Source organism: Xiphophorus hellerii, chromosome 15 (genome assembly GCF_003331165.1).
Source record: "Xiphophorus hellerii strain 12219 chromosome 15, Xiphophorus_hellerii-4.1, whole genome shotgun sequence".
In the NCBI taxonomy this organism is placed as follows: domain Eukaryota; kingdom Metazoa; phylum Chordata; class Actinopteri; order Cyprinodontiformes; family Poeciliidae; genus Xiphophorus; species Xiphophorus hellerii.
Window position 1 is genome coordinate 14,881,308 of NC_045686.1, and position 22,419 is coordinate 14,903,726.

Here is a 22,419-nt window from a genome sequence, read left to right on the forward strand (position 1 = left end):
GTACGTGTGACAAATAAGCAAAAGTAAAAGAAATCTGAAAGCATATATTTTGGAAAATAAACAGATCAACAGTATTTCGATGGATGAATAGCTGATCCACAGTGATAAGAGGGGAAAAAAAAGAGTGATGAAATGCTAAAGGTGAACAAGAACAGCTCATATTTTCAGCTTAATGTGCACTTAAGTATTCAAAGTCACAGTTGTGTCTGGGGAAGTAGCCCAGGTGGTCCTTAAACAGGCTTCATGAATATTCACCTACAACAATTTAGGACAAAGGACAGTAAGCAGCGTGATACTTGGGTATTTCTGAGTACGTATTTTACAACAACCACATTTCAGACATTCAAATGTGTTTTTGAGTGCCAATAAGGCGTTTAAATGAACCCAGCTGCTTGGGCTCCATTTCATGACACACTCCTATTTCTGAAACCTTACATGAAACACGAGGCTGATACATTTACACCCAATTAGGGCTCGAAGGGTTTCATTTTTAAGATCGTTCTTACGACATCATCCGTCCTCAGACTAACTCGCTAACCGCCCTCAGCCGATGGATCATGACGCCGCTGACAGTCCCATTTGGCAAGCTGCTGGTTTTCTCTCCGACCGCGGACGAATCGCACTGAGTGTGAAGCCACTCCGAAATCACGGACAGATAGGTCAGCCAGCTAATAAATCACACCCTCACCAAGGCCGCATTACTCCGTGTGATTCAACAGATACGCACATTACGAGGGAAGCTGTGAAATGTAGGAACTTCTTAGTTGTTTTTTTCTTTTTTGTCGGTTGGCGGCAGCCGCCGTGACCCATTTCACAGACTTGGCACTTATTTTTCATTTATTAAAAGGTGTCCCAGATAATGCCGAGGAAAGCCACGGAACAGACACAGCAGTGCTTGCGTCGCTTGTGTTTTTGTTTACCAGCCTTAGTTGTTTTCATTGCTTTTTTTTTTTTGAAAATTTAGTTCAAATGTCAGGGAAGAGAAGTCTGCAAAATGTCAGGATTATTACTTTATCTGGTCTAATGTTGCAAGACTCAGAAGCTACATTATTACCACTGTTGTCTTTGTTGTTAAATGTGTTGAATCTTAAATTGTTAACATTTTATGTTCTCACTCTCCTACATTGTTAAAAAAAAATTAGCATTTAGCTGCCAGTCTTTTCCAGGAAAAAGCTGATCTTATATATACTAGTTATACATTTTGTTTTTCAAATTTATGGTAATGCAACTTATTATTTCAAACCCAGATTTCACTGGGCTTTGAAATAAAGATGGCTGAATCCGTGTGAAAATATTTTCTGTTTTCACTGCTGTCCTCCCTCCCCTTTGCAGGCCAAGCAGCACTCAGTGTGGGTGTATTCAAAGTGTAAACACTAGCTTAAAATTAGAATACTTGAAAATGCAAAATGTGGCAGGGCTTTTTGGTTGTGATTCTTGAGGACTGAAAATAATTTTTTCAAAATTTCCCAATTAATATGCCAATGTTCTCTTATAGAGTGAGAAAACCCAAACATGTTGATAGCACCAAACAGAAAAAAAAAATCAGTTACTGAGGAGCAAGGAGTACAGGTGTCTTTCAAACGAAGAGCCTCTTTTAACAGAATTTGTTCATAAATGGTTGTATTTTCTGTTTTCATCGTGGTACCGTCTCCTTTTTGGAAAACTGAGGCAACTCAATCAGCACTTGTGTGGGTGCACTCAAAGTGAAAATGCTGGCTTATAATTAGCATAGTTTTAGCAAAAAAAAAAAAAAAAAGAGGCTTGTAATGCTTAAAAACTGCAAATGAACCCATTAAATGTACCTGGAGTGTTGAATTTTTACAGTTTGTAAAAGCCCCGATTAATAAACGGTGGATGTGTAAATTGCAAATTTTCACCTCTAAATTGCTTTGTTCCCAGTGATGGTTGGGGAGTACTTGAGGTCCCATCCAAAACATTTTGTGACAGCTTGAAAACGCTGAATATGTTTGCAGCTCTCAAAGAGAAAACAGATCCAGGATAAAATTATTATTTTTGAGATTAAAAAAAAACAAAAAAGGACATCGATCCAAATCCAGATCTCAAATAACATTCGACTACCCTGGTTGGATATCCATGACATTAGCATCCAGGAGCTAAAGCCGTACTTTACCAAAATGTTACAAAGGGTTTGGTATTCAGTCTTAGAAAATGTGGAACTTTAAAAGGTGCGTGTACTCCTTTAAGAACTACAGACTATGCATCAGTGTCACTCCTCTAAAATGGTTTTACCTTCAGCATACAGGAGGTACACAGACAATTACAGTGATGTTTTATGTACATCTACACCAAGGAGACAGCGAGATAGATGTTGGTTTTAAATCTCATATCCTGTTTTATTGTTCAGACATGGCAGAACAAGATGTACAATACACGGTACAAAGAACACACACTCATACACACATCTCCCAACATACATGTGGATACATGGAAAGACAAACAAAAAAGGCCCATTTGTCATTGACACAGGACAAAATGGTGTCTTGATTGATACAGGCAGGAGTTTCTAAGGGGATCCACTGATCAAACAACTTGTACACGATGTGAATGAGAACACACACACACGCACACCCACGCCCACACACACGCAGGCTTTCAGAGACAGATGAACAGTCACAGAGGCCAACATGAGAACTTTTGCATTTAAAGGGGATTTTTTCATGGAGATTTAAGGATCTGGTGACAGCAAAAGATCAAAGCAAACAAACAAAAAGCCTCCAAAGTCCACCTTGAGACAGAACGAGCTGCTGCCCACAGTGACGGTGGTTCAGTGGATTTCACAGGGCCTGAACTGTAATTTCAAGCTCCAAGCTGTTTGGATTCTAAGAAAGAAAACTGCAAATAGCTCAAATTCAACACAAAGGCTGTTTCCACGTTTGGTAGTTTTTTTTTTTATTTTACTACAAAATTTTAAACCAAAGGTTGACATTTAGGAGATATTTTCATTTAGAAATGTTACCTACTTATCATTACGCCAAGTAACTTATAACCACAAAATTGGTAATGCCACCATCAAAGCTGAAATAATAATAATAAAAAACAGTTAAAAAGAAAAATGTAAAATTCTGTGCTTTTAAGATTTTCAAAAATGTAATTTTACTTGTAGATAGCAGAAATTTTTTTAAATTTTTTAAAAGACATTAAATTAGATTTAACTTCCCGAGAACAGATTCAGCTTTCGCATGAAAGCAAATTAAACTTTAAAAGTAATGAAATGACTCCGTTTATCTTTGTTTTATTCTTCACTGTCAAATATCTCCGGGAGCTTTCTCCGTAAATTCATTAAATAATCTGCGAGGCCGCACGCGACGCAAAGACAATCAAATCAAAAACGAGAAACAAATATAAGATGGTAAACTGAAGACCTTGTGAGCTTTCATTGGAATCGCTGCCCGCACGCTTTCCACCAAACAAAAAGCTTCTCGGATTACGATTAAAAACGTCCAGAAAGAAAAGCCGCAGAGCCTCAAACAGCCAGACTCCAGCATGTTTTCGACAATTCAGCGCAAAGAGTTTGCCTCAAGATTTTAAAACGGCAGACATAAAATGAATACTCTTATCTCCACTCTTTCAAACAGAATAGACAGTAGATAGGAAAGCAATACAATGGTGTCAGTTTTGGCATTGATCCGAGTACAGATGTGTTCTTGGCAGCAAGTCATTGTGTTGTTTTCTGGCGTTCGCTGCGACCAGGCCTCCCGGACTGTGCGACGTTAGTGTTATTAATCTGTTATTTTAATGCACTGCGTGGAAGAATCTGGACGCTGGAGTCCAGATCGGCTTCAAAACCCGCCGTCAGCAGCCACCGAGCTAAAGGATTGTCACTTGGGTAATGCAGGACTCTCACACAACACGTAAAGCTGGTGGAGGCAGACGTCTGAACAGTTAAAATGCTGGAAGGCTAAAGAAAACCCATGTCCTGAAGACGGCAGCCGGACAAACGAAGGCGTGCGAGGACCAAAGTCGGACACTCTGAACCACAATTCAAGTTGGAAGAATCCGGCCTCGGTGAGTCAGACCGGCTCGGGCCACACAGTGATGAGCGGTGAAACTGACCGTAAGGACGTCTCCGAGCTCATTCGGAGTCGAACCAACGTTTCCTAGAAAATTGAACCCTCTCTACTCTGAATGGGCAGTTTGTTGTGGCAGCTCACAGAGAAGCCTGTGTTTAGAGGAGTGCTTCACATACGTCCATGTCTGGGCAGCGGCAAATTAATTAGCAAGGTAGGACAGTCACCACTGCTAGGACGTGAAGCTATATTATCTAATTATTGAGCACTTTGCCCAGCTAGCTCAAGTGGGAGGCGTGCTGTGATTGGTTCTGGCTTTCAGGGCGGGTCTTACCGCACCGCTCCCCCTCTTTAGCCAGGCCCAGCTGATCTTTTCTGGGCCGCTGGATGTTCAGAGTCTGTGCGCCTCCACGCAAAGATCTCACTTCCTGTTGTCCGTGGAGGAGTTAGCTGTAGTGTCCGTCTTCGTCTCCTCTGTGCTTCCAGGCGTCTGGAGCGCTGCGGCGTTGGGCCCGCCCCCGTTTTGAAGCGTTTCCTGTTTGTACTGTTGCAAGGCGCGGCTGACGGCGTCCTCCACCAACCTCCTGCTGACCCTCAGCAGCTCGGCCTCGTCGGGCTCCGAGCGGCGGCGTCCACCTGAGGGGAAGAAAAAAAAAATGTTGATATAACAGCAGCATTCAGCTTCTGTGCACCACAAATCTGGAACAAACTTCCAGAAAACTGCAAAACTGCTGAAACACTGTTGAGAGTCGCCTTTGAAGCATAATCGATTAAGAATTTAACGATCAGCACTTAACTAATTGTAATGCTTCGATTGTTGACTCTATGTTGCATGACTTTGTGTTTTTATGATGTAAAGCACTTTGAAATGCCTTGTTGCTGAAATGTGCTGTACAAATAAGGTTTGACTGATGATTGATTGATTGATCAAACCATGGGGTTTTTGATGCTGATGCAAACACTCCCAAATGTAGGAACAGGTTTTCAGTATGTGCTGCCATTTCGTCACTTCATACCTGTAAACAAACCGCTTCAGACTCTTGCATTTAAATTAAAACCTCAATCCTTTAGAGCTTTATTAAAAACAATAAAGTAACAACTTCTGCAGTTCAACAAGGTATCCATCATCGTGTGTCGACTTCGACTTCCTCTTTGTTTCCATCTCTCATTGGATTCACAATCTTTCATGACATCAAACACCAACCCACCTTCCTCTTTACTCAGACAGATCCTCGATCTGATTTACCGCAGGTTTTAATGTCAGGAAAGACTTTTCCTTCCAAAGCTATCGAGAAAATAAAGTCCTCTTGCTTTGTTCTGCGTATTGGGGCGACTGGAGAGACTCGTCTCATCAGACATGCCAGATACAGTGTCAGCAGACAGCTGACCTTTGTCATGCCTCCTCCTGTCACCAGATTTTTTTTTTTTAAAGTCTGTGCTGCAGGAACAAATTCAGCTCTAGAAAACTACAAAAGTAAGTTGTGAACTCCATACACCCTCATAATTGTGCTTTCAGATTTGTTAAAAATGATTAAAACAGTCACAGTGCAACCAAAAGCAGCCTATAAAAATAAGCATACAGCTTATTACAGTGGCCTGGAAGGATCAACAAAATGCGAAAGCCAAAATGGAAGTGAAGCTAAAACACAGCACTGTGACTTTTGCTGTTTTATTGTGGTTTTTGCATTTTGTTGACCCTTCCAGGCCACTGTAGCGCAAAACTGTAGAAGAGCTCTCTGATTATATCCAATTAACAACATTTACTTTTCTGGTTTAAATTAGTGACAACCTAATATTAAAGAATGAACAGCAGCGAGTAGGAGAAGATATGAAGCCATCTTTTATGACAAAAATAGAAGTGCCAGTTTTACCTCTACCCTTCCTCCTAATGTGTTTATAGAGTCTTTCAACTTGATCACACTTTATCATATAAAAACCACAAATATCAATGTATTTTACAGATATTTTCTGTGGTAGGTCAGCACAAAGTAGTGCCTAACTGTGAGTAAGTTGGAAAAATATTAGGTTTTACAAAGACAAGTCTGGAATACATTATACGGTAGATAAATGCTAGCATCTTGTACCTGTGTAACTGACAGTCCAAATGTGTGTAACCTGTTCAGCTTCCAAAAAAAAAGCTAATTGTTCGACGCAGTCTCCAGAACGAGAATCTGCAGAGCTGCTGAAGGCTTTGAGAGGAAGAGCAGCGCGGGTCACGCTAGCAAACCTAAATGGAGAAAGATCCAACTCTGGGAAGTGTAACCCCAGATGAAAGACGCAACTCGACACCAGACGATCCGGACTATTAAAACAGCGTTGCGATGAGAAATCACAGAGCTGCGACAGCAGAGCTAAAGCGAGATCTTGTTAAGTCTGTTTTAAACAAAAGAGTTTGTCAAGAGCACCCTGCAGCTGAACACCACTGCAGGGCTGCTACTGTAAACATTTCTATTCTCCAATTATTGTTGAAAAGAACATAAAACCGTAGGAGAGTTCACAAAACACTGCAGATAAAGAAAAGAATGTTATTTTTTTCTGTTAAAGATCTGTCTGTAGGACAAGAAAAACAACATTTGTTTTCACTGAGTGTGATGTGAACGGAGTTTATAAAAGATATAAATGTTTAACTATATTAACACATTTCACTGAAGCAGAAAATCATTTGCAGGTTAAGAATCTGAAGAGGTTTAAATCGCTCTCCAAATGCACAACGTCAGAGAAATTAATCAAACTGAGTCAACTGGAACAGAATCTGGAATGATTCAAAATAACTGCACAGGCACTCTTGAGTTTTCCCCTCCTCCTCCATGTAACAATCACAACAATAGTTGAGGCAATAACTGGGGCAACTTTTATAGGATTTCAGTCAGAGAATAGAAGCAGTTGTTGTGAACAATAACGTCAATGTTGTTCGCTTTAACTTAAGATTCAAGTCACTGTCAACTGAGTCGACCGCATGTCAAATACGACCGCTTCTTACTCTAAGAGCAAACTCAGTGAGATTCAAACACTAGTTTGTTTGCTAAACATCATGTATAAGTATAAACTTTCAAAACTATAATCGAGTAGCCAGTTTTTCGCTCCATCATTTGGAAGAGTTGAAAAAATTTGTAATGATCGGCTTTGCAAACATTTTGAGTACTTCTCATCTGTGGGAGGTTCCTCAGGGTTTATTTCCATTTTTTTCCCCCCTCAAATACATTTAGATAAATGCGGAAAATAATAATTATTATTCTGAAGATAATATATGAGCATCTTCGCTAATCATAGTCTGAACCAAGCAGTTAAAGACTGGATGTCTCCACAGAAGAAAGGATGTTATGACAACCGTTATCTCACAGCTCCTGTGAATTTTGCCATTTTTCTCCAGTAATGAGAAAAAAATATTTCTTTAGCCCACTTAATTTCTGGATCACTCCGCAAAGGCTGCAGGGAAAATGAAAGGCGAACAGAGGGGGCAAATCAGGGAAGACGGACCGCCCAACCAGCACTGAGGAGAAACTGTAAGACGGACACAAAGTCAATAATTCATGTAGAAATAAAATTACAGTTGGAGGGCAGGCTGCAAGCCGGGGCGGCGAGTAATAGAAAAACCAGGCAGCAATTCGGTTGGTCTGAGATATACACACACACACACATCTCTGTTATAATCAAGACATCATCTGATTACTAAAGACTGGAAGGAGATCCTTCAGCTAATCTTCCCTGGCCTAAAATCCCACTGGGCCTGTAGGTTTGTTTTATCATCGGTCAGAGTGGGGCCTTTTTATGCTTTGTAGAAAAAGAGTGAATGCAGGAAGAAGAGTGAGATAGCCTGAGAGGACGACGAGGTCCGCAACGGTCAGAATCAAATCCCACGGAGAAGATTAAAAAGCCTGTTCGTTTCTCCTTAGCGTTTCGACCTCACATTTTTGTTGTTTTCTTTGTTCATTCACAGATCAGTGATTTATTATTTACATGAAAACAAATCTTAAAGGCGCAGCTAGCTACAATAAAAGGAGGATCAGAATCCTAAGCAGTAGAGAGTAGAATAGGGAAAGAGAGAAGAGGGTTTATTTTTGATAACAGCAACATGCTGGACTGGTTTCTGCATTATGTAACAAAGAAGCTTTGATTCAATTCTGATTTGGGTGCGATATTCTTACCCAGCAGATAGTTTGTTCAAGAGAGACAAAGATGTCAGCTGGAGGACTAGAAATAGACAATTTTACATTTTTCAAAGCCACCACACTGAAACTGCTGCTGGGCTCCACCAACAGCAACTCCTCAGGGTTTTGAAGAAGACTCAGTGAGGTGTTTATAAAATCTAGTTTTTAGTAGCTTGGTTCAGCCTATACATGAAAACGAGCTGAATAAAGAGCTGAAACAGCACTGCGAAGGAGAAGTGAATTTCTAGTGGCATTTATGTCCAACTTGTTACACTTCCAACCTCGTCTGCCAGTGACTGTGGGAGAAGATGTGTAACAGAGTCAGAGCGGTCAGTATAAATCATGGACACTTTTACATGATTCAATCAAACTTCCTGAAAGTCTAATCTGTACTTGCATTTTGATACACTCTGCATGTCTTGTAGGGAAAAAGCTATTTAATAATAGTGTAAAACCCATTGCAGTATAGATGTTTACATTGTGAATAGGCAGAGAAACGGCAAAAAAAACTTAATAAATAAGTTAGAGTGAAGCTGTTTTCTACTTTGCTACACAAACTGGCATTTCTGAAAATACACTCCGAGTCAAAATAAAGATGCATTTAGCAAAATGTACTCTACATCTTTAGAAAAAGTTTCTGGTTATCATTTATACCTCCCTAATTACGGCAGTTATCAAAAAACAAAACAATGTTCCCAGATAGCTGTGTAATCGTGTGGAGTCTGTTTTTAAGAAGTTAGGCCAGAAAATAGAGTTCATTCTGGTTAGAGATCTGCACTTTAACGTCACACAGAAATGTGCAGAGGTTTAAAATAAAGCTGCATTAGCTCGATAGATTGACTGTACAACAGCTGTCTTATGCTCTAATACTCTGATTAAGGAATGACTGATTGCTTCGCTGGTGACTGTAAATCAGAGGCAATCTGCTCGCCGGCGCCTCACAGAAATCAGAAATCAAAGCCGGCAACTTATGCATCTGAGTTTTATGACCTTAAAAAATTATTAGTCACACCAGATTGTCACCACTAAAAGTATATTCTGTTGACGTGAGCACTGTGCGTGGTGTGGGTTTAGGTTGTTCTTGGTGACAAAAGCCCAAACAGAAACCAGGAGGCACCGGCAAACACCTCACTTATCTACATTTCAGAATAAACTCATGTTAGCTTCACTATTTGTTGTTTTTCCTCCTCACTTGTTTTCTACCTAACGAGATGTTCTGCTCCCTCCTGGTTACTCGTGCTCTATCGAGTTTCGAATCTAAGGATGCTGTTGTACTGAGACGCGATTAGATTACCCGTGACCTCCCTCTCGGATAGACTGACTCACGCCTCCGACTGATCTCTGTGCATTTCTTCTCCCTCCGAACTTCGCTGTCTGAATTTCTCCGAAACCAGAGACACTTTTTGGGGCGCGCACATTTCTGCATAAATCAAACAGGTGCACTTAGCTCTAATGATCAACTCCTGCTCAGGGTCATTTAAATCACACGATGCAGACCTTGCTTGCCTTTTCCACGGCTCTTGCAATCATGGAGGTAAACCTCTGCTCATTACCGATGATTTGGTCTGGGAGGCCAACAACCAGCAACCACTCAGAAATATTTTTTCCATCCATTTACGGAAGTATTCATACCCGCTGAACCTTTTCACTTTTTGTCACATTAGAACAGCCAAATAATTTTATTCTGATTTGCATTTAATGAGTTCGACCAACACAAAGTAGTACATGATTACCAAGTGGGAGAAAAAGGGTACGTAGTTTTTCCAAATTTTACAAATAAAACCTGAAATGTGTGGCGTACTTGTACACCCAGTCGCCATGAATAAATAATGAATACAACAACCAATTAGATCCATGATTTCTGCAATTATAAATTTGTTCAATTACAGCTTCCTCCAGCCACATGTTGTTGTGACCTTGGGCAAGTGCTTAACCCCAGGTTGCCTATGGTTACGCGTTTTCATTCCACTTACTATATATGACCTTTGGGGTAAGCCTTTACCAGCTCTGCTAATTTTTAGACAATTTGCAATCTAGCTCAATTTCACTTAGAAAGGAATGTGAACAGGAATTTTAAAGTCTTTCTACAGATAGCTAGATTAGGTTTGAATTGACTAAACTATTTAAACAAATGACTATGCATTAAATTTCTCAATAAATTTACCCTGTTGACTGACTAACCAATTTCTGAAGAAAACAGGCTGCTCAGGATTTTTTCTAAAATAGTTTTCAACACAGAAGAGGAGCAAGAAATGCATATCGGACTACTCCGACAAGCAAATGCAAACAAAAAGAAAAAAAAGCACAGTTTTAGAAACTGTATTGCAAATAAAACATAAATACTGCATTTCCTAGTATTTCTTAAGGATGAGTTAAGCATTTGCAAAAAATTAGGGCTACAAAATAACTAAAAAAACATGAATTTGCGATGCCATTTTTGAACACTGTAATGACAATATCAGTTACGATGAACTCACATTTTTCTGACTCTTTTTTTTTTTTTTTCCAGCACAAAGTTCCCACCTGTGTTTGTGAGGTTTAGCATTTGACTTACTAAAACTCTACCTCCGCCGAGGACAATGAGGAAATCCAGCTAATGGGTCAAATACAGCTAGAATGCAAAATCTGAACGAATGACACTTGAATGACCTTCCGTCCAAATATTCCATTTGCATAATAGCACACATTAAAGTTTTAAAAATGAATGTTATTAGATATATTGTTAAGTCATGGTTTCAAAGTGGTTGGAACCATGTATTGTTTTTGCTCCTCTTCACAGCTATATGCTACTTTGTGTTGGTCTATCACATGGAATCACAATAAAATAAACTGTGGGTGTAATTTCAAAGAAAGCGTAAAGTATCTAGATCTGCCAATAACAATTAATAGATGTTGTTTGATTAAAAAAAATAAATAAATCAGCTACATTTTAGAAAACTAAAGAGTAGTCTACAAAAGTCCTTTCCTCGAAAAAAACAGGTGGTGATTCTTGATGTAACAAGGGCATAAACCCAGGCAGCACAGTTAATGGACAGTGTCCCTAATCACTTCCTGCCCAGCTGCTCTGACCAAGACAGAGGCCAGCACTGCTCGGCTCATTTAGGCTCACTTTGAAAATGGCAAGTCAGCATCACATTTAATTCAGCGAACCACAAGTTATGCATCCATTTGATTTTCAGTGCAAAACATTTTCAGTGATTGATGTTTTGTAATCAAGAATCATTAATCAGACTATTATTCATTTCGATTGTGTTGGGATTAAATCAAATTAGGATCTTAACTTGTAATCAGAGATAATTTAGGTTATAAATTAACCCCAGTGCCTTAATTGCAGACATGTGTTATGAGTACACATACTTGAGCGCTTGACATGGCTCGGACTCTGAGTCAACTCTGCAACACAAGAACAAACATCGACTGTTAAATAAGGACAAACTGAAGAATAAAAGCATGCACAAGTACAGTGAATACAATATTAATCTAAAGAGCTGAGTGGTGGTGTTGAGCCTTACAGGTCCCTGTGGGGTAAAAATAAGTTGCATGTGTGCATTTTCTGGGTTGTGGCGAAATGCTGGAAACCAGAAGTAGGTAGAGCATCCATCATAAAAGGCTGCATGCTGTTTAAAATATGAGAGTACATACAATAAATCTTTGTTTTATATTAAGACCGGCAGAAAGGCGAAAACAAAATGGCACGTGAATTCCAGAAAGTAAAAGGTGGCAGATTTATTTATTTTTTTGTCTGCAGATCATCTTCTGTTTACATGAATCATCCACAAAACTCAAACTTTAGTCCTGATGTAAGTCAGCTTATCGCTGCTTGTCAAAGGTCTTTTCTGTGTGTTTCTCTGATAAGGGCACATATGTTTGAGTAAAAATCCTTTTATCTGAATGTTCGATCTCAACTCTGATACAATGCAAGCCTTTATGATGGCAGTAAAGCTGCCCTTCGTACCTGTTTCGCAAATACATAGGACTTTACGCTATTTGACAAGCAACCAGGATGACAGGTCCGTGGAAAATCATTTACGCGACTTATCTCGAACACCACATACCACACGTGTTCAAGCAGCATCCTGAACACAAGATACAACACTGCCCCTTTCACCTGCAGTGTTATATCCTTTTCTTTACTCCTTCACTTTTTCCTCTCAGCCTCCTTCTCCAGCCTTCGTGCCTTTATGATCAACCTTTTTTCACTCTGTCACTCTACCTTTTTTTTTTGTGTGGCTGGCAGTGTTGTCATGGCTACAGAGATGAGAACCAGACAGGCACTTCAACACTGAACAACAGAAAGAGGTTGCACTGACTTCCATTCATGTTTGGCAGGTTTCACTCGCTTCAGTCTCAAAGCCTCTTCTCCTTTCACACCACTTTAACTTCGTTTTCCTCCCCGGGAACTACCGGTACTTGTATTTTTTTCCCTCCCAGACTCTTTCAGGTCCCTTTTATCATTTATTATGAAGGACCTTCCTTAAACTGTCAGCTGCTTGGGTTATTCAAGAAGTCTATAAAGCTGCTGGTGAGGATGCTGACACTCAGTTCAATGTGACTGACATGCTGGTGGAGTTGCTTGACATAGATTGCTCATCTGATGTGAACTTGCATAAACAATTTCAAGTGAAAAGCATAAAAAAAAACCCTCTAATGTTTAAAATATAGTGTTATTACACAGGGGTTCTAAATATTTTCTACGGTGAAACGCTGAACTCTTCCTGACTTGCGTTTGTTGAATTCTGAAGCTTCTTGTGGCATCCAAACATCCATAAAAGTTACTTTTAACTATCTGAAAAGGTTTTATCTGTAGACAGACATAGGGCATGTTCTCGGTCTCATTGTACATCAAGGTTTTATGGTTACACTTTTAAAACCAACAAAGTTTTTTTGTTAAACTGTTTGTATGATTTAAAGTACTTTAAGCGAGATAGCAAAGAAAAATTTAGTCAAGTCTACAGTCTTCTGTTCTCTAGTCGCCATCTCACATATATATTACAGTGAAATATTACAAGATATGAGCTCTACAGACAGAACAAACACTCGTTTGGATTATTTGTTGACCTTAAAAGAACTTTTTGCCCAATCAATACCCAAAAAATAATAATCGATAAACTTGGGTGGTCTGGAGTAGGAGGGGAGGCAGTGAATTTATTAAGAAGTTCTTTCTGTGTGAAACATCTTTTAAAGTTGGGAGGTTCTCCTCTGAATTAATGAATATTTTTGTGGAGTTCCCCAGGGATGGATGTTTGGCCCACGTGTGTATCATGGAGACAATATAAGAGTACTTACCTGTCCTTAAACTACTGGTTATCTTGGAACAAACATTTATATTGAGCAAGTATGAGTGAGCAACGTTTTAAGATTAAAATTCTGAACGTGAAAAACTCTAAAGGGTTAAAATATACAAGAACCTTAACCAGAAGTCTCCGTTCACTACGTACAAATAAAACCCAAAGAGGTCATAAACTGTGATTCACCGCATATAAAGTTTTATCATACTGAACATATTCCAAGTCTAGCGCCATAACTACAAAACATTACATCAACTTTTCATTTCATTTCATTTTTAGGATATAAAAATTGATATTTTATACAATTCATTAACTCTGCAAAGCTAGAAGCAACATATTATCATCCAACATTCAAAGTTTATTCCTTTTTAAGAAAGAACTATACAACCAAAGGGGTTTTACATATTTAAGAGTTCAGAGAGTTGAGTGTTTTAATGCTGTATTTCTGCCTGTGAGGTTCAAATATGGATTGGTCTAACTTAGGTATTCAGGCAATGAAGCAATTTAAGTCACAGCAGAGATACATGTTGAACATCTAGATACTTCATTTCTTTCTCAGCATGCAAAAGCATCTAATATAGTAGTTTTAAATGTAGTACTTAAATAAAAATATATTTTGTTATAGCTTATTGAGATGTACTTTGACATTCATATATAACTGTTCTAAATAAACTAAACTAGACGTGAAATAAATGCTGGTAATTAGTCAATCATTTCTGTGTAATAAATGTCACGTTTTACTGCTATCTCGTTTACTCACAGTAAATAAATGAGTGATAAAAACAGTTGAGTAGCAAAATGATATACATATAGATGTATTAATCTTCCTGCATAAACATAGTCATTTAGGCAAACATGAAAAGGTGAAGAACATAATTATACTTTTACCTTCCTAAAAATAAGTACTGCTGTGACACAGTAATAATTTCCTATAGGAACCAGGGGCATAAAATGGAGAACACAAAGAGCAAAGGCTGAGATGTCGTAGGTATAAAGTGGATGGTATTTGGAAATTTGGCTGCACATTTACAGTGTGAGTAACGGGAAGTGGCAGCGCGTGCTGATTTACGTTGTTCTGTGTGCTGCAACCTTTAAACTGCATGAGCTCAAACTCATGCATTTTCATTCATCTTGTCCTTTAGCGGCTCCAGACATCCAGAGGAGTCCATTTTTGGTCAGGTCAGTCTGCTGAATGTTAAAGCAGCTTTTTAAATACTTACCATGGTGGAAGGAGGTTTTGTTTATAGCAGCTGGTTATTCCTAAAGTTTATCGTCCCAGCCTATTTGCTATTGGAGATGCTAACCACACACTAAGGCTCGACATGCACAGTGCATGCAGCAGCAAAAGGACCCATAATAATCCAATTAAATACTTAATCATATTCACTGGATTCATGAGACTATCTATAATGTTTATATCCAGCCTCATAATCTGCTGTGATGACTAATTCTTCCCATTTCAGCAGATTTCCTGAAAGCTTGAGTGGAGGTTTATACGGAACGCTAATAAAGCATATGTGGCACGACGAGATGGAAAAGTAGAAAGAGCAAGGGGCAGATGGAGAGGAGGGGAGGGGAAGGGAGGGGGAGGAGAAAGCCACAGAGGAGGAACAGCCAAAATGGAGGTTCGAAACTGAGATATGAGAAGGCAAAGCAGGAGAAAACTAAACTGGAGGGGGTTTCATTTGAGGAAGAAGGAAGAAGGAGGGGAGAGGGGAGAAACTGGATCCTGAAGATGAGGAAAGAGAAGAGGACAGCAGGAGCAAAGCTGAGGCTCCAGAGGAGGGAGTTAGATTCACTGATGGTGGAGCAGTTTCCTGAGGAAATACCAAAGACTCCTCCAAACCCATGACACTGCCTGCAGCAGAGAATTCAAACACTTTTTTTTTTTTTTATCACTGAGCGTATTTGTCAAGCGTTTCAATGAACACGTGACAAAACAAAAACTAAAATCTATTTTCTGACTGAAAAACAACAGAGAAATTGAAAAATAAAATGGCAGCGCCCTTTGCACTCAGGAATAATCCACTTAATGAAACATTTGGCTACAGCTCTAAAGTCTGATCAATAAACCAAAGAGGTGGTTAGCACAATAGTTTATAGGCCTGTGGTCTCCAGCCTCAAATGTCATTTGACAAGGCGATGAAAGCTTGGTAAACTTTTATAATGCTGTGTAGAAAATGACTCGGCAAAGGCAAAAGGAGAACTAGATCTACGGTACACGTCCACGGGGTTTGAAGCGGCCTGATTTCATTGTGTTTCAAGTTTTGAAGTAAAAATAATAATAAAAAAAGATGTTTCTGGCAATGTCTCCCTTCAGGCAGAACAATGGAACGGAGTGTACTGGGACACAGACATATTCTTCTAATCCAACATGCGAAGACAGTTTTATGAAAAATAAATCCTTCCACTGACACACAATAAAAGCTCCATTGTTCTGCTCACACCTGTAGAAAACAGGATAAAACGAAGCATTTTTTTTAAAAATTATGCTTTAACTTTTGATGTTTATTGGATTGCCTAGGGAGCTTAAATGGAAGTGCACGTATTTTTGGGAATTAAAACAAAAAAAGAAAAATAGATGACACAGGTGGCCATTTCTCCTAAGCAATATTTTGTTTTCAGACATCGCCAACTATAATGACTATTGTTTTGCATCACCAAATAGTGGGTTATGCATACCAACAAGTTGTTTGAGAGGTATACCAAAAAACCAGGCTCTCTCATCTTATAACCACTGTTAAAGTTAATTAAAGTAACTGGAACTATGCACTTTGGCTCGGCTCCAGTCCAATGATAAGCATGGTGAAGGATCTGTGCTCCTGTGGGCTTGTTGCCCTTCCAAAACCGTGGGAAACTTGATAGATTTCAGGAAATTATAAACTCTACTTCTGAAATGAAGACATAAATATGTCTGGTAGGCTCTGCCAGGAAACCACAGCTGGGTCGTCATTGGTCTTTCGGCAGATTAATCATCTACAAGGCCAAATCAATACAGAAAAACTCGACTAGACACACAATCAATATTCTTTCATAAGTAAGTCAATCCCCAGACCTAAATCAGATAAACCAAGGAGAAGAGGGCATAAGGGAGGACGATCTAGAGTGATTGTGAAAATTGCTTGCTCCAACCTTGTGCATAAAGCCTTGATGAATCTGTTGTGTATGGTAGAATCTAAAAGAAGATAGTACACCATTAATGTATGTAACATAAAGGCTTAGTATTGAAGAAATCAAGTTACTAACTCAATGAGAATTAATCCCCAAAACACAATTTCATTAGCAGGAACACAACATAAGTCAATCAGCTGTTGTCCACAAATTCAGTACAATTCCTTTTAATAGATATTTAAGCCTTAATAGAAGATGGGAGAGATCAACAATTTACTCACCAAAAGGGAAAACTTTAAAAAAGAGTTTAGAAAACACAGATCAGCCTTTACAAAGTAGAAAATAGGTAACTTTCTGTAAGGATTTTTTTCCCTACAAGTCAAATATCTGAATCTCTGTTAGCTTGAAAATTGAACCAGACATTTGAAGCTGTTGTGCATTTGTTTTTGTGAACATGGACAAACCCAACGAAACACTCCTAGTTTGATTTACAAGAGCCATGGACTGCTGCAACTCAACAGTCGACCTATAAGAGAATATCACAACTCAACTCTAGAGTTTCCAGGACTGTGTTGAGTTTCAGCACAAAATTTTGCTATTGAAATTGAAAACTGTCAGCCACAGCTGTAATATATGGTGAAATTCTCTCTAAGAAGCAGCAACAGTATGAACCAGGCTGTAAAGTTGGCTTCATCTAAACAGTGTCTCGGTGAGTAGAAACACTGGCTGTGATCCAGTCAAACACAATCAAACATCAGCGACTCAGAGCGCAAAAGAAGTGGGCACCGACTGCACCTTAAAAAACACACGTCTGCCTGCGTTGCCATTCATCTTTATCTAAAAACCGCACACGCGATTCCCACAATGCAAATTTCAGGTTATATAAGCTGTAACGTTTTATGACTCCCTCCTATTTGTCAGGTTGTGACGAATAAAAGCAGCCAGGTGTTTTCTGCTGAGTGGCCAGACTCGAGGCTTTCACCAACTTATTCTTTTGAGAACATGAATAAATAATGTGAATATTTTAAGTCTCTCTGCTGTGACGACGGAGCATGAAGGAGTTAACACTTCATGCTCCGGCAAGAGAAAGAGAAGAGATGACTGGGCATGGAGGATAAAACAGGATGAATTAAACAGCGCTGCATGCAGCTCGTCCCCCTGCCGCGCTTCCCCCTGCTTCTGTGTTCTCAACTTTCTCTCCTTCCTGCTCGCATGCGGGCTCTGCTGTCTTCACCTGCACACCTCGAACACAAGTAGGCCGGATTCGACTCAACATTTTCATAACGTCGAGGTACAAAGCTTTACTATTAAAATGAAAAAGAGACGGCGTCCGTCCAAGGTCGGATTTGAAGTGCCGTTACGGAGGTAATGCAGGTGAACAGCTCACGCCGTGAAGAACCAGACGAAGATTCTCCTCCATTTGCATGTTTCAGACCGGCGGTGGTCCTCTGCGAGGGGGAAAGCTGCCTGCGTAGAGGGCGTTATTAAAACGGATAATAATTTTTAAAAAGTGAACCGATGTTATGAAAGGAATGACGCTGCTTAGATGTTTGCAAACTGAGGGGGGGGCTTCGAACTCAATTGAAAGCTCTTTAAATCCTGTTCGCCGCGTCGGCGGCGTGGAACCTGCTGGGGCCAACATGAAAGCAGAGAAAAAAACAATCATAACCTATGAGGTTGTTGTGTGAAAGAAGCACAACTCACACAACTAGGCTTTTTATGAAGTTTTATAATCAAAGGGATTAATTATCATATTTTCAGCCAGTTTGTTTGTAGCTTAAGACTTGGCAGGGAGCATTAAGGAGCATTGTACTCCTTCTAAGAGTACATTTTAGAAAAGATGAAAATCTGTTAGGTTTTAATTAAGCTGAAGGGCAGAAACAAGTTTTTAATATTCAATACGGGCAGTTTCGCCTTTCAGAGTTTTAAACGGAGCGTCGACAGAGATTCTTGAGACGTGGCTTTAACTCGTACAGTGACCTTCACCGTTAAATGTCAACCAGTTCAATCTCCAAGTCCAAGCAGGCTCCGCACAGGATGCAATAAAATTCCCTCCAGGGAATGTTGATACAGGAAGCCCACAAAATCTAATCAATTGCACTAGTAAATGTGCCATGTTAGAATATATTCTCAGGAGGCAATAAACTAAAAACATTCTCCTGTTTCTTTGTGTTTGAAGTCGTTCGTTATTTCAAAGCAGAACGCTTTGGGTAAACTGTTAACCAAAACACGTTATTCTGAGGAGTTGCTTTAATTTGATCTATAAATACGATGATTCTAGTAAATATTTTGATTTTAAAAAGAAAGACACTGTAGAATGTATCCACCGACTCCCTTTATTGAAAATATTTTAATTTGTTTTTTATCCAACGTGATACAAAAAGAATGATTAACTATGACTTATCTTATCAAAGCTCTGTTTCAATTATTTTGTCCTTAACTTTCTTTTGTGACCTTGACGTACCCTTAGTTATCAAGTGTAGCAAAGCTTAAGAATGTATGTAGTACAGGCTTGCCATACTTTGAACTTCGATTAAAAGGAACAGGTGAGTCTTTTAGCGCCATCAGTGCCATCACTGCTACCCAGTTGCTGTTATTGTGGCCAGATTAAGGAAGTTTCCTCCTGTACTCATTATCTGTTGTGACTCACAACACACTGCACTAAAAGCACGTGTGCTGCTCTCCAGGAAGAGCATAGTTATCGCCTGCAGCAGATGTATTTGTTGTCTGACTGTGTGAACATACGTACAGGTAAAGCCCTAATTAATCCCATTTAAACAGAACTCTCGTCTCAAAAATATTTATTCATGTGTGGTTAATGTAGCAGTTTTAACTGTTTCATATCATTTGGATATTTATGTATTCCTTTTCAGAGCTCTATTCCCACCATTATAGCAACGTCCTAAACGGTTAGGAGCCCACTCAGACGTTTGTCAGGAGAACTGTTGCAATGTTTTGCAATTAAAATTAAATTACGCAGAGATTTTCAATAGCTGGACCAAAGGGCTATAAAATATTAGAACATTTTCCAAAAGAACCATATTGAAGATGTGGGAATGTTGGATTCGCCACAATGTGAAAATATGTTTATGTGTTTATCACCTGCAGTGACTGCTAACACCACACTGTGACAGCTTGTCACATTGGTCATGGCTGAATTCACACGCAAACACGGTGGACGCAAACGCACACCCACAAGCATGCTTGTGCCTCGCAGTGCTCACGAGGGAGGGTGTCGCCGAATCACAGGGGGAGCATCTGACCCGCAGAGCACACACAGAAACACCCAAACACACACGTTTGTCTGCCTCCCCGAACGCCCCGGTGTCTTTGTTTCAAAAACACCATTTCTCTTTAAGGCCGCTCTCTTCGTTGCCCCTCATTAGTCTTCAGTCCCTGCCTCACCCTTTCCCCATCTCTCTCTGCTCAGAACTAGGGCACAGTGGCTCCACTGTTTATAGCAATGCAGCTGCAAGCAGAGAATGAAAAAGGGACGTGGAGGAGAGAAAAGAGAGAGAGAGAGAAAGAGAGAGACAGGGAAGCAGAAAAAAAGAATCCTGCAAAAGAGCAAACGGGCACCTACACACTCCAAACCTATTTTCAGAATTGGCTTTTCAGCTCAGAGTCAAAGTCTGCATTTATGACTTGATGATCAACAGGATCTCTCGTACAAGGTGGACACACAAACATGCATTTTTACAACCACAGATCATTTACTCTTTTCAATACTTCTTGTTTAATCATTACTTCAGCCAGTAGCTCATCGATTTTCTTTAACTACAGAGACATAGTGCTTTTTTTGTTGTTGTTGCTTCAAGTAGAAATAAAAATGTCAAGCATAAGCACTACATGTGCAGTCCGGGTGATTCAATAAAAAAAATCTATAAAAACCAAAAGCAAGTTGTTTTTTTAACAGCCTAAAATAAGACTAATGCTTTAATTGAATTGAATTTTAGCTTTGTAAACAAAATAAAATAAAAAAATGCTGCTCAAAGCAATGTGTAGATAAGGCCTTAGAAAAAAAAATTATAGGACATCTTTTTGATGAGATGTTCAAAAGTAAACTATGCAGAAACAAAACCTAGATTTAGAGTTGCCCAATACTAGAGACAGTGTAGAGACAACTGTGACAACACATTAGTGACACTTTATCACTATATTTAGCAACTTTTAGACTCGTCTAGCAGCATTTCTTCAAAAAGCGATTAGCAACAAATCTAGCGACTTTTTTTCCTGTTTTTTTTTATATACTGGTACTTTTTTTTCCTGTTATCTTGTCCAGTTTAAGTCTTTTGATTCAATATCTAGTTATTACAAAGGTCGTCTCCTAAAGGCCCTTCATTTTTGTGGTGGTACGCATGAAGCACAATCTGTACCATTAGCTCATTTGTGGATTTCTTTTTGATATTTCTTTTTTCTTTTTGAATTTCATTGCAATTGTAAAAGTACTTGTACAGACATACATTTAAAAAGAATATCTAAAAGTACAAACAAAAATGGTTTAATTGCATTTTGCTGTTTTGATGGCTATTTTCTCAAAAATATATAATCAGGTGAATATGTACAAAAATCAAACGTGAGGAAAGATGGAGTAATAAATTTGTGCTTCCCACATGGGAAACAAGTCTTGTACAGTACAATAACGCCTTTAGTCTTGTTTGTGGAGTGTCCACTAGAGGGCGCATTGACAATGTCGCTACGTTACAGTCGAGTGAATACACAATTTTCTACTGATTATAATCTTCTAACAAAATTATGACAATTATCATTCACCAAGTAAATTGTAACACTGTCTGGGAAAAGCTTCATTTTATAGGAAGTGATATTTTCATTAATTCATAAATAAATATGTTACACTTTGAAGATATAAATGTTAATGATCGTGAAGCAGTTCTTTTAGCGCATGCGCAAATGAGCTAAGGTACGGATTGTGGATCTGGGACATATGGTGTAATCACAGGCACAATTAAATATCTTCTGAGTTATTAGTTGTCTTTTCAACTATTTTTACAATCGAACTAAAAAACAAGTTTGACATGCGGGTTTGCTCGAGTTGTGGCAAGACTCACGGTTCAATATCAAGTTACTTACAATTATTCTGACAATGAAGCTGAATACCTATGTGAAGACAATTTTATTCACATAATTTTGTGCAAGAAGCAGGTCAAGTTTCTTAGTCTGTTTCTGTGGACAAATAACAAATAAGTAGAAACTAATTAAATGCTCCCAATGTGTACCAGTTAAACTCTTCTCCTCTAATATATACTGGCACCACATTCACAAGTCAATGACAAAAATCCACACTTCATTTGTCTCAGAAAAATAAATAATACAAAAATGGTTTAATCAAACCACAAGATGCTCCACTAATTACCCCCCGGAGCTCATTTAAATTACGCCTAATAGACATTCCCCTTCATCACCGCTGTCTAGTGAGAAATTTTACTTTCACTTTACATCTAAACTTTTATTTAACCACACTGATTTTGTGGAAAACGAGTTACATACCACTTTTTCTTTTTTTTCTTAGAAGGTCGTGATGGTCTAGATGTGGAGAAATCAGATCGAACTGTGCCCCATGACTGCACACGAAAGGATAACCCCAGAGCGATGTAGAAAATATTTAAGAGAATGAGACTTGGAAACTGTTCCCTATTGCAGATAATGTCCATTTTCTCAGTCTTCTTCAGTCTGAGCTTTAGAGTTTAATGAAATAAATATGATTTTCTAAAACTAATTCAGAGCCAGTAATGTTCAATGTGGTACACGCAGTATCTCTAATCTTTAAGACACATACATATTGAATTTTAAATCCTGAGACTGTCAAAAATTGAGGTATATTTA

At 38.9% G+C, this 22,419-nt stretch overlaps 1 protein-coding gene across 2 annotated transcripts in view; it reads right to left on the reverse strand.

Annotated features, from left to right (window-relative positions):
* Nucleotides 1-2,329: 2,329 nt before the first annotated feature.
* Nucleotides 2,330-22,419, reverse strand: part of akap7 (A-kinase anchoring protein 7) — a 48,130-nt gene continuing 28,040 nt past the window's right edge. The window contains exons 10-11 of one of the 2 annotated variants that reach the window (XM_032585202.1): nt 11,534-11,569; nt 2,330-4,664 (exon numbers count right to left, since the gene is read on the reverse strand). In XM_032585202.1, coding sequence (XP_032441093.1) covers nt 4,450-4,664; nt 11,534-11,569 — 251 coding nt within the window. In that variant the 3' untranslated portion in view covers nt 2,330-4,449. The remainder of the gene's footprint in view (nt 4,665-11,533; nt 11,570-22,419) is intronic. The other variant, XM_032585203.1, reaches the window with a different exon arrangement.